The 13,163-nt window shown below is 39.9% G+C and overlaps 1 protein-coding gene across 12 annotated transcripts in view; it reads left to right on the forward strand.

The window, feature by feature from the left end:
- QKI (QKI, KH domain containing RNA binding) overlaps positions 1 to 13,163 on the forward strand; it is a 317,720-nt gene that overhangs the window by 195,771 nt on the left and 108,786 nt on the right. For 5 of the 12 annotated variants that reach the window (XR_007355754.2, XM_048844060.2, XM_048844053.2 and 2 more), the window contains exon 4: positions 12,107 to 12,157. The exons of 6 other annotated variants lie outside the window; for them this stretch is intronic. Coding sequence is in view for 5 of the 6 variants with exons in the window: in XM_048844060.2 (XP_048700017.1) it covers positions 12,107 to 12,157 (51 nt within the window). In the remaining variant the exon portion in view is untranslated. The remainder of the gene's footprint in view (positions 1 to 12,106; positions 12,158 to 13,163) is intronic. One more of the 12 variants, XM_048844054.2, reaches the window with a different exon arrangement.

Here is a 13,163-nt window from a genome sequence, read left to right on the forward strand (position 1 = left end):
GGGATTGTGGACTGCCCATGATTCCAGGTTATACATAAACGTATTTGAGTTGTGCACAATATTCCATGCCTGTGAGCAGTTCCTGCCTCATTAATTCAGGGCAAGACTGTGTAGGTACTTATTGGCAGTGTCACAGAGGTGTTTCATGTGAACAAACAAGGAGGTACCAAGTCCCGAGAAGGTGAGTAACCTTTTTTCCTTCTGTGCTTTTACCATAGACTCAAGAATGGCCTATTGAGGATAGAGAGAGACAGGAGCACCATCACAGGTATAAACCAATGTCGGGAGCAAGGGTATAATTAAGGAAAGCAAGCTGTTGATGTTATGGGCAGAGAAGCATAGAGGCGCCCCATAAGAAAAGGACCTGGGGATTACAGTGGATGAGAAGCTGGATATGAGTCAGCAGTGTGCCCTTGTTGCCAAGAAGGCCAATGGCATATTGGGCTGTATTAGTAGGAGCATTGCCAGCAGATTGAGGGAAGTGATTATTCCCCTCTATTCAGCACTGGTGAGGCCACACCTGGAGTATTGCGTCCAGTTTTGGTCCCCCCATTACAGAAGAGATGTGTACAAATTGGAGAGAGTCCTGCGGAGGGCAATGAAAATGATCAAGGGGCTGAGGCACATGACTTATGAGGAGAGGCTGAGGGAACTGGGCTTATTTAGTCTGTAGAAGAAGAGTGAAGGGAAATTTGATAGCAGCCTTCAACTACCTGAAGCGGGGTTCCAAAGAGGATGAAGCTACTCTATTCTCAGTGGTGGCAGATGACAGAACAAGAAGCAATGGTCTCAAGTTGCGGTGCGGGGAGGTCTAGGTTGGATATTAGGAAACACAGTTTTACTAGGAGGGTGGTGAAGCACTGAAATGGGTTACCTAGGGAGGTGGTGGAATCTCCATCCTTAGAGGTTTTTAAGGCCCAGCTTGACAAAGCCCTGGCTGGGATGATTTAGTTGCGGTTGGTCCTGCTTGGAGCAGGGGGTTGCACTAGATGATCTCCTGAGATCTCTTCCAACAGTAATATTCTATGATAAGTAGAATATTGATAGTGTGCATAGCCTGAACACACTCTCATATATCTGCTCCCCTCACACACAATCTCTCTCACTTCCCCAGCACACTCTCTTTCTGTCTCTCCCTCTCCACACTCACACTCTCCCCTCCCCCCATACACTTCAGTTGAAAAGTGGCTGGCTATCTAGTAGGATGCCCATGGAATGGTGAGATTGAGAAACCTGCATCATGTGATGCTATACCTGCCCCATGAGGCATTGTAAACCCTTCCCAAAGCACCCTGCAGCCAGTTGCACGGTGGGATAGCTACCCACAGTGCACTGCTCTGTCAATGCAAGAGCTACTTATGTGGATGTGCTCTGCCAACACAAGAAGCATAGTGTGGACATGTAACACTGGTTTGTTTAAAGCGCTTTAATTAAAGCGGCGTAACTTCTGTCAGCAAAACTTGGTAGTGTAGACAAGGCCTTAGAGTGGAACATCAAAACTTGAATATTTAGAGTGAATTTGTCACATCTGGAGTGTATTGTATTCTGAGTCTTTGTTCCCTGATTCACTGTTCTCTCTCTCATATTTTTTTAAAGCTGGAGAAAAGCATTTTGTGTGCTTTTGAGAACATCAAATTGGAGCTTCCTTTTAGAAGGCTACCTTACTTAATTTTACTCCACAAGTTCTCTAGTTCTTAAAGTTCCCAGGCATCTAATTCAAGAAACATTGATGAGAGACATAGCTCCAATTTTATGTGTTTTTATTAACTATACCTAGCTGTAAACTAAAATAAAGGTATACAAACACATTGTTATCGTCCCCTGCAAAAAAATCCAAATAACTAGGTTAAAAATAAAATAGATTAAAATACATTAATTTCACATCAGTAAACAATTATGCAACATATGAAAAATTGGTTGTTTATAAATTGACTTCTAAAACACAAAAAAATTGGGAGCCAATTCAGTATTCAAACAGTTTGGTCAAACAAGGAACATGCAGGGGAGAAAAAATTCCAGTTGAGTTCGCTAAGATTTATTTATAAACCCAAAGAAACCACCTTGTTTCTTTCGTTAATATCAGTGTTTTAGTTCTCTCCCTCTCCTGCTTGGTGGCTGGCTACAGGTATTCCCATACACTTTATAAGGAAAAATTGGATTATCAAAGTCATCTTTAACAAACCAAAAATTTCTGAGTGTTTATCTGCAAACTCCTGTAATGGAAAGCATAGATTATTTATGCTTATTTATGAATAAATAAGTCATAGCTGCTGTTGGGCAATTTAGGAGCTGTCCTTTGGGGGTTTACACGTGTTCAGTTGCATACTTAAGATCATGTGAACTCTTCAATCTTAAAACATTTCAAACATTTATAGAATATTGCTTGCCATAGAAAGTGATCTTCTCAGCTTCTTGTGAAGTTTGTTAGCTAGCCGGTCTCCTGGTCTACAGGCTTGTTTGTGTCTTAGTTGTTGGCTCATGAGGAGGTGGTGGAACCCAGCAACAATGGTCAGTTGCCAGAGAAGGAAGCATGGGCCTTTCTTGAAGTCGCATGGCTTTGGAGGTCTGATTGTCTGGGCAAGGACAAGGGCATCAAGTCATCTTCTGTCACTACATCTAAGAGTTTATGGCCATGCTTCCACCTTCCCCTGTAACTTATTTTTGGAGTACTTTGAGTTGGAATAAGGCATTCTCCCAGAGTGGCTAGGCCAAGCAAGAGTAAGCGTATCATATGAAAACTGAGGATTCTTTCCTACTCAGCAGTTTGGATGAAAAAAACCTTTAAAGAATCCATCAAGCTCGACTAATCTGTATCTGAACACTCGCGACTGTCTACTTCAGTGGTTCTCAACCTTTCCAGACCACTACAAAAAAAAAAAAAGAGTACTTGTGGCACCTTAGAGACTAACCAATTTATTTGAGCATAAGCTTTTGTGAGCTACAGCTCACTTCATCGGATGCATTCAGTGGAAAATACAGTGAGGAGATTTATATACACACAGAACATGAAAAAATGGGTGTTTATCATGCACACTGTAAGGAAAGTGATCACTTAAGATGAGCTATTACCAGCAGGAGGGTGGGGGTGGAAGGGAGATGGAATTGTGGGAAATTGTAATTGTAGTTGGGATATAGTGGAAAGGAAGCCTTTCCTCTGTGTTGAAAGTATTCGCAATTTTAAGCATGTTAAGCTTAAGATTGGAAAAATATTCCTCCTTTTCTTTGAGTGTCCGTCTCCGTCACCAGAAGACCTCCTCAGCCCTGAGCATGTATGAAACCTCTGCCTTCCCTGGTGTTCTTAACCACCCCTGTAGATTTTCCCACCACTCTTGAATATGTGCTACAGTTTGCCGCATGGATTCCTATCTAGTCTTGTAAGGCTTCTTTGAGATGGGCTTCACTTTGTGGTGATCCTTAGGAGGTTGCCTCCCCAGTGGAGCTGGAAATTATGTTTCTTGGGCAAATTGCTATCATTTCTGGCATGAACAGTAGTTGGAGAGCAGACAAGGCAAGAGGACTGTTGAGTCGGGATGAACTGGGGGAGCAGAGCTGGGAATCTAGATGGGTGGCAGCGTAAGGGATGCAGCTTCTCAGAATATAAATTTTCCACTGAGATCCAATATTATTTTGATCTTCAAGTTGAAAAATACCAGTTAAGGTGAGCAAGCCAAATAATTTTCTGATTTTTTTTTTAAACATCTACACCGTTCCCCAAAGTTGCCCTGAATTTGGTTTTTAAATTGTCTGAAAGCTTGGTGTGAAATTGTAGGTTTCACTTTTAAAATCTGATGATGTAAAAGCCTGAAAAAAATAACTCTGGGGAAATTTTAAAGAGATGTGATCTTAAATTTCTTTCAACTCTAACAGACGAAACACTTTAGAATGTAAAATGTACCTAGAAACTGAAGTTTGGCCTCCTCCTTGAAATAGTCCATCTTTGAGACTAACTTCTGTAAATTGTCCTGTTTAAAAGATTTCCACACAACTTAGTCTAAAACCCAGCACATCTTTTCATGATCAGAGCTGAAGATGTGCATCACTAGGAGCATCACTCCTGATGTACACCTCTTGTAATGTTCTATTCTCAAATAAAGGAAGAATCCTCCAGAAAGTATGTCATGAAAGTGTGCCCTGAAACTTGCTTTAGTGGCAGAGGTTTTCAGTCTGCTGTGTACCCATTACACCATCACACCATCACAGCTAATGCGTCTGATTTTTGTGGACGATTATGCTCAAATCTTGTCTGTATTAGATCAATGGTACAAATACTTAGCATTCTGAACAATGTGTGTTGTATTGTTGGGGCCTGTGGAACGTGTTTCACAATTGACTATGGGTCTGTTCAATAGAACAGTTGTACTGTATCCAGCAGTTAGGGTGACGAGACGTCCTGATATTTAACTCTTTGTCCAGCGTACTGACCGGTATATGATTGGGACGCTATTTGTCCCAATATTGTAGGGTTGCTTGCCAGGAATCTGGCTGGCGCAGGGCTGGCAGGCTCCCTGCCCGGCTCCCCGGAAGTGGCAACAGCTCCCTCTGGGTCCTAGGCACAGGGATGGCCAGAGGGGTTCTGCGTGTCGCCCCCAACATGAGCACCAGTTCTGCACCTCCCATTGGCTGGACCCAGAGGGAGATGTCGCCACTTCCAGGGAGCTGCCTCAGCTAAGCCCCGCCCCGAGCTCACACCCCCTCCCGCACTCCAGTCCCCAAAACTGAGTCCCCTCCTGCTCCAAAACTCCCTCCCAGAGTCAGCACTCCGAACCCTCTCCCTTCCCCTGCCCTGAAACAGACACCCCCCTTCCCCCCTTGGGTGTGGAGCGGGGGTGTAGAAAACTTTAAAGTATTCTTTTTCCTTAAATATCAGGATTGTAAAATTTTATTATCCGTGTTTATATGTTGGCATACTTGGAGACTTAGAGAATTGGAGCAAGAACTTTTCTCATTTGTCAGTCAGAGATGTGTTTGGAAACTATAAAATACGGTTTTTCCTTGGAGTTTTGGTAGGGGGTTGAGTTAAATAGTTTAAAACGTTCTGTCTTTTTTAGTTTAACATCTAAAAATTGCTCATACTTCAGTATCTAATCTCTTGTGATACTGTCCCAATACTGTTGTTCTGTCCTCTAGTCTATAGAGACTTCCAGGAGGACATGGACAACTTTATAATATAAAAATAAGCAAAAGACAAGACTTCATATTTATCATGTAAAAGTAAGTAGAAAATGACTCTTGTGGTGGGGAAGGTATATTTATACTTTCTTTAAGCATAATAGAGGCAAAATAGGATTCCAACAATTATTTTCCTTTGCAGGTCATAGAATCATAGAATATCAGGGTTGGAAGGGACCTCAGGAGGTCATCTAGTCCAACCCCCTGCTCAAAGCAGGACCAATCCCCATCTAAATCATCCCAGCCAGGGCTTTGTCAAGCCTGACCTTAAAAATATCTAAGGAAGGAGATTCCACCACCTCCCTAGGTAACGCATTCCAGTGTTTTACCACCCTCCTAGTGAAAAAGTTTTTCCTAATATCCAACCTAAACCTCCCCCACTGCAACTTGAGACCATTACTCCTTGTTCTGTCATCAGCTACCACTGAGAACAGTCTAGATCCATCTTCTTTGGAACCCCTTTTCAGGTAGTTGAAAGCAGCTATCAAATCCCCCCTCATTCTTCTCTTCCGCAGACTAAACAATCCCAGTTCCCTCAGCCTCTCCTCATAAGTCATGTGTTCCAGTCCCCTAATAATTTTTGTTGCCCTCCGCTAGACGTTTTCCAATTTTTCCACATCGTTCTTGTAGTGTGGGGCCCAAAACTGGACACAGTACTCCAGATGAGGCCTCACCAATGTCGAATAGAGGGGAGCGATCACGTCCCTCGATCTGCTGGCAATGCCCCTACTTATACATCCCAAAATGCCATTGGCCATTTTGGCAACAAGGGCACACTGCTGGCTCATATCCAGCTTCTTGTCCACTGTCACCCCTCGGTCCTTTTCTGCAGAACTGCTGCCGAGTCTTTCGGTCCCTAGTCTGTAGCACTGCATGGGATTCTTCCATCCTAAGTGCAGGACTCTACACTTGTCCTTGTTGAACCTCATCAGATTTCTTTTGACCCAATCCTCTAATTTGTCTAGGGCCCTCTGTATCCTATCACTATCCTCCAGCATATCTACCTCTCCTCTCAGTTTAGTGTCATCTGCAAACTTGCTGAGGGTGCAATCCACACCATCTCCAGATCATTTATGAAGATATTGAACAAAACCGGCCCGAGGACCGATCCTTGGGACACTCCACTCCAAGGTCATCTTGTCGGGATTACTGCATTTTAAAATATTAAAGTCAGGAGATTTGTTGGGTAAAATTTTAGATCTCCTTTATTTTTTCAGGTGGTAGTGCTTTCAGTTTGTCCTTTGTCGTATAAGTGAGTTTCACATTTTGGTGGTTCATCCACACTCCATAGTTACAAAAAGTTGTGGTGCATGTTTGCATCTGAAATCTTTTCCCAAAGATGGTTTTACAGTGACATTGTGGTTAATTACTCTGCTAATATATTTCTCATACCCTCATCACCATTTTAGAGATACCCTCCAAAAATCTGGATGTAAAATAGACTGTCTGGAAGGGAAACAAACAGTTAATCCAGCAAATAGGTTTACATCAGCAAATAAATTTCATCTGGCCTATCTTCCATCAAACTGCATCTAAAAATACATCTGACTGCATTTTTCATTGTGATTTTTTTAGCATCATTGATGCTTAAAGGTCCTGTTCACCTTCAAGGTTCATTTAGGTAGAGTAATGCCAGCAATGGTAGCAAGGCTTCCATCACTTCCCATCCAGCAGATTTACAGATCTACTGTATAGTTTTCTATTTATATTTTTGAAACAAATGTGTATTACTGTATACACATTTTGTGTCATGACATTAATCCAGTTTTGGTTTATCAGTGACATGTTTTTAAAAAGAGAATTGTAATGGTCCAATGACTCAACTCATTTATTTCCTTTTGGTCTCCTCTCAAGTTGTACAGTGTATGTTTACTTGATTGAGATAATCCTACTTTTTAAACATTTTTATTTAAATGTTCTTGTTCACTGTCTAGGGTATCTTTTTTTTCTTCCAGAAGACAAGTCTTCAGTATTTGCGTGCTTTGTTCTTCCAGGGACACACCTGCATGATTAATTTCTCATTGTCGGATCTCTTGTAACTCCTGTATTTGGAGAAGACAAACTGTGTGCCCGATTTGTCTCTGTACAAAGTGACTAAAGTAGATTTATGTTCCTCTCCTCCCCCTCCCCCAAAGCTGAGGAATATTTATTTACTAAGCCCTTTTAAAAATTTGATCAAAACAATGTAGATGCATGAGGCTGCGTTCATCTGCTAAGACAATTTAGTGAGTCAGATTTTGCTACTGTTCCTTCCAGATTTGATCATATGCGTGAGTAGGAACACAAGGCTGGGATATATTTTAACTCCTATCTTAAAAAAAAATAAAAAATTACAGGTAAGTAGTATTCCTACAGTATGTACACCTTGCAGAGAATTTAGCTTACTCTGAAAGCTTTTTCCTGAATATTGTGTATTCCTGAATGTTCCAGTAGCTAAGCACCAATGTTACCAATATCAGATACTTAAATGGATTCGCACAATAGCTGTAGTTACTTTCTCATGGAAAATAATTTATAATCCTGTGACTTCTTAAATGTTAAGAAGCGTTGATCATCCAATGGGAAAGCTTTATAAAATTCAGTCTGAGTTTCAGATACTCAGTATGGGCAGTTTGGCATAGGGATTCTGTTAAGGTATTCTTCACTTTAAACCTTATACCAGCTTCATATGTAAGAAATGGTGAGAGCAGCAAAGTGGCAGGAAGCTTTTTATACTGTTCATTTACTTGTCAGGATCATTGTTATGTAGTTCGAATACATCTCTAGGGAGTTTTTTTTGACTGACTGTTTTCTCACAGAGCTGATGTACAATACAGTTAATGCTGTATTCTGTGATTTAGGTACTCTGTAGGATTAACAGTTTAAGTGTATTCCTTACTAATGATGTCTCTTCTTAAGGGACCAGATGGTTTTAGAGAGAGAACGTTCAGTATATGGTCTAATAGTTGTGTGTGCTGTTGTAGCAAATCTCTTCTGAAGTCCCTGACTTTCAAAGATGTTCTCTCATTTAAAAAAGTAATTTTTAAAATAAATTATGTGTTAATAGAAGGAAATACGTTCTGTTATGACAGTGAACTGGAATTCAGGATGTCTTGGTTCAGTTCCAAGCTATGGCACAGAATTCCTATGTCACTGCTTTATGGTCAGTCTTTCTGCCTCAGTTTCCTATTTGTAAAATGAGATAACACTTCCCTGCTGCGGTGGGGTGGGGTGGCTAAATTAATGTATGTGAAGCATACAAGTATTTTAGTGTTGGGTTCGTATAAATAAGTACATAGGACTTAAAAGAAAACAAGTAATTTGCTGATCTTCATATTTGGCAAATATCAAGGTATTCACAACCACTTGCTTAATTTATACAGTTGTGTAACAACAAACTTTGTCTTAAAAAACTCTGTTAACTTTGAAATCAGTCAGTCTCAAAGACTTAAAAGTAGATTCATCTACTACACCTGTCTGAGTCCCATTGCTAACTTTGGGGTTCACAATCACTTTTTCATATTTTTAAAATGTTTTTCTCCCCTTCAATGTGTGAAATATTTGAACAAACGGGAAAATGACTGTACAGTAAGTGGTATCAAAAACACAAAGTAAAGACACTGGAACAGCAATGAGATTTTTTTTTTCTCTGCTGTAATCTATTTCAGTTATAGGAATCTTAAGTGTTACTAGTAATGATAGGAGTACTTGTGGCACCTTAGAGACTAACATTCATTAGAGCATAAGCTTTTGTGGGCTACAGCCCACTTCATCGGATACATAGAATGGAACATATAGCAAGAAGATATATATACACACACATACAGAGAAGGTGGAAGTTACCATACAAACGGTAAGAGGCTAATTAAGATGAGCTATTATCAGCAGAGAAAAACAGTTTTATAGCGATGATCAAGATGGCCCATTTAGACAGTTGACAAGAAGGTGTGAGGATACTTAACATGGGGAAATAAATTCAATGTGTAATGACCCAGCCACTCCCAGTCTCTATTCAAACCCAAGTTAATGGTATCTAGTTTGCATATTAATTCAAGCTCAGCAGTTTCTTGAAGACTGTTTTTGAAGCTTTTCTATTGTAAAATTGCCACCCTTAAGTCTTTTACTGAGTGGCCAAAGAGGTTGAAGTGTTCTCCTCCTGGTTTTGGAATGTTATGATTCCTGATGTCTGATTTGTGTCCATTTATTGTTTTGCATAGGGACTGTCCAGTTTGGCCAATGTACATGGCAGAGGGGCATTGCTGGCACATGATAGCATATATCACAATGGTAGATGTGCAAATGAACGAGCCTCTTATGTCAGAGGACCTAATGTGATTAGGTCCTCTGATGGTGTCACATGAATAAATATGTGGACAGAGTTGGCATTGGCCTTTGTTGGAAGGATAGGTTCCTGGGTTAGTGTTGTTGTTGTGCGGTGTGTGAGGTTGCTGGAGAGTATTTGCTTGAGGTTGGGGGGCTGTCTGTAAGGGAGGACCGGTCTGTCTCCCAAGATCTGTGAGAGTGAGGGATCATTTTTCAGGATAGGTTGTAAATCTTAGATGCCCTGGAGAGGTTTTAGTTGGGGGCTGAAGGTGACAGCTAGTGGCATTCTGTTGTTTTCTTTGTTGGGCCTGTCCTGTAGTAGGTGACTTCCGGGTACTCTTCTGGCTCTGTCAATCTGTTTTTTCACTTCATCAGGTGGGTATTATAGTTTTAAGAATGCTTGATAGAGATCTTGTAGGTGTTTGCAGCAAATGCGGTTGTATCTTAGAGCTTGCTGTATACAATGGATCGTGTGGTGTGTCCTGGATGGAATCAGGAGGCATGTAGGTAAATATAGCGGTCAGTAGGTTTCCGGTACAGGATGGTGTTTATGTGACCATCGCTTATTAGCACAGTAGTGTCCAGGAAATGGACCACTTGTGTGGATTGGTCTCGGCTGAGGTTGATGGTGGGATGGAAATTGTTGAAATCATGGTGGAATTCCTCAAGGGCTTCTTTTCCATGGGTCCTGATGATGAAGATGTCATCAGTGTAGCGCAAGTAGAGTAGGGGCTAATAAGCGATGGTCACATAAACACCACATACTTACCTACGTGCCTGTATTTGGTAGTACAACTCTAACTAAAATGACCCTTGGATGTCATCACTTTCAGATTCAAATGCAAAGCTCTTTTATTCGGCTTAGCTTTGCCACAATAAATTTTTCACTCGTACGTAGACACACAATGGCACTCAACCACTCTCTCAAACAAAGTAATAATCACCCACTCCCATAATCTGTGTAAACTAATCGAGTAAATTTTCCTTCAGGCTGGGAAGGACAAAAGGGATTTTTTTTTCTATTTTTGAGTACTTGAGAGCTTCTCAGATGCCAATATATGACCACCTGGATAAACCAGAAAGAGCAAACCTCTCTGTTCTAGAACTGTTCCAGGATCAATGTACCATTTTCCCAAAGAGAGGGGAAAACAAGTTGTATAATTTTCACAAGTGTTTTTCAGCCCTAGCTTTTTGAGACAAAATGGCTTTATATTAGTTTAGAACATTGCACTTTTCAGAATTTAACTAGAAATTAAACTGTTCTGAATAAACATTCAGTTTCTTAGTTTGGTTTTATTTCCTTCTATTGTAGAAGTTAGTTGCAATGAAGTAAAGATGGAATAAAATAAAATCAGATTTGTTTCCTTAAAATTCCTTTTCATTCTCCCTGCTCATTGTACTTTTTTGTTTTTGTTTTTGTTTTCCTTGATTTTCCTAGGAGTAATTACATTTCATGCTTTCGCTCTCTATTTTTATTAATGTAAGTGTAATTTATATACTTTAGGGGTGTATGGAAGCAGTACAAAGGACTTTCTTTCCTTAAAGCATTTTTCTAAGGGATTCTTTTACTAAATTTCTCTGTCACGTTGTAATAAACTTGTTTTCAGGATAACTAAAATTTGTAATGTGCAGTTAAGACAGTCACTTAATTGTTTTGCTACTAAGAGTCAGATCTTCTAAGACACACTTTAGGAGCATCTGTTTGAAGAACACTGATACTTTAGCGTTATACTTCTTATGCAGGGGTATATGATCAGTGTTTCTAATGGAGTTATTTCTGGTGCCTCAATAATCCATAATTAATGTTGCAGCTGTCCTGTTACAACCCCTACTTTTACCACCATTCTATAACTTTGGCTTGAATTTCCATTTTAGTTCAAAAATTGGCAGCTTGCTCTTAGAGACCAGAAATGAAATTTTTTTGCAATATTTCGGGGAAACTGATCAAGAAGTTTGTTTCTTGTTACCACCAATACATATATGCCAACTTCTCTTTTTTTCAAAGAAAGGTTAGTGAACAGTGAGAATACACAGTTTGGGTGCCTTTAGTTAACCATGTCATGTTCCTTCCTTTGTCTCCCGTTATGTTTTGATTGAAGGTGACCTGCAAAGGATATTTTAAAATTGGGCTTGTACTCTTTCTTGTTGCTTTATGTATAAAGAGGGACTGAAAGTGGATTTAAATATTTATTTTCTGCTTGCTTTTTTTTAGAAATATCAGAAATGTTCTTACTGGTTTCCCCTGGTTTTTCTAGAGGACTTACAGCATGTTTCTGAAGATGCATAATGTTAGCTCTCTCAACTCAATTGAAGGCATGGGAATATTGGAACTTTAACTCAACATCCTTTTTCCAAATTGTAATTAGACATTGAAGTGAAATATGTTAAGAAAACAGAATATTAAACTATGTAACAGTCTCTTTCCCTCTCAATCGCTAAGTTTTCCCTCTCGGCTCTTGTGATGTTGTCTTGTAATTAGTTCTCCGTTCATCATGGTGTCTTCCTGACTAGACAGGACCTGAATCTTGAGTGTAAATAAGCAGAAAAAATCACCTTAACTAAACCTTCACGCCTCTTTTAAACATTCTAAAGAAGCAAAGTAGGGCACAAGCCCAATGTTTTTTTTCCTTTGCAGGTCTCCTTTAAGAGCAGAAGCAACCTTGATCCAGCAGTTTTGGAGGTAGAGGCAAGTAATTTTTTACTTTTTTGTGAACATTTCAATAATTTTTTGGGGGGTACATATAACTTAAAGAAGGCCTAGTTTAAAAACCTCAAACACTGTGTACACTTAGAATGAAGAATATATCTTTAGATTTATTTACGCTTTTCTTGCTTACTGTTTGTCTATGTGAGCAATTAAACTAGTGAAACATGTTGCAGATAATCTTTTTAACCCCACTAGATGTTATAGCCCATGTAAGCATTTAAAAAAAAGTTTCTAGATCTTTTCCTTGTGGGACCATCTTCAAAATATAAATCAGTAAATGGAAATTTTATCAGGTTCATTTCCTCCTAAAAATCAGTTATTTATGCTCCATACCTCCAGCTGCTGGAGCTTCTATCTCAAGTTTTTGCTTCTTAGATTCTTTGATTTGTTGGTTGAAAATACACACTTCTGTAAGTAGAATTGTCTTTCCCCTTCACACTCCAACCTTCCTCTCAAGACTGTGGTGGCAATTCCTACATTGCTATGTAGGGAAACTCAACAGTTCCTCCTGTCCCCAAGCAATGGTTAATCCCCAGGAGGTGACATTTCTGTGACTGGGGTAAGACGTCTCCTGCAGGCATTCTTGGGCCCTGAAAAAGAGGGAGCTCTTGTCCTCTTTTTGCCACCCACAGAAGAGTGTTGGGAAGCAGCTCTCTGTCTCAGTACCACAATCTAAACGCTGAGCCTTTGGCTGCTACCGTGGAGTAATCTTGGGCAAAATGGAGTAGTTGCTGATGTTCTACTTCAATTAGATTGGCATGGTTTACATGGGTCAATTTGTGCATGTCTCTTTAGATGTGATTCCTGTAGTCTGTTTCCATGTATAATAAATCCTTTTGAGATTTCATATTAGTTGTAATAAAGGCTTTCTGTGTCCACCAGGAATGAACTAGTGTGTGTACTGTTTTTAATTTTCTTGTTCGAAGATGCACATGTATAAATGAGACTTCATTTTCCAATAACTAGAATTTCTTCACCTCTTTGC

The sequence above is a fragment of the Caretta caretta genome, chromosome 3 (assembly GCF_965140235.1).
Source record: "Caretta caretta isolate rCarCar2 chromosome 3, rCarCar1.hap1, whole genome shotgun sequence".
In the NCBI taxonomy this organism is placed as follows: Eukaryota; Metazoa; Chordata; order Testudines; family Cheloniidae; genus Caretta; species Caretta caretta.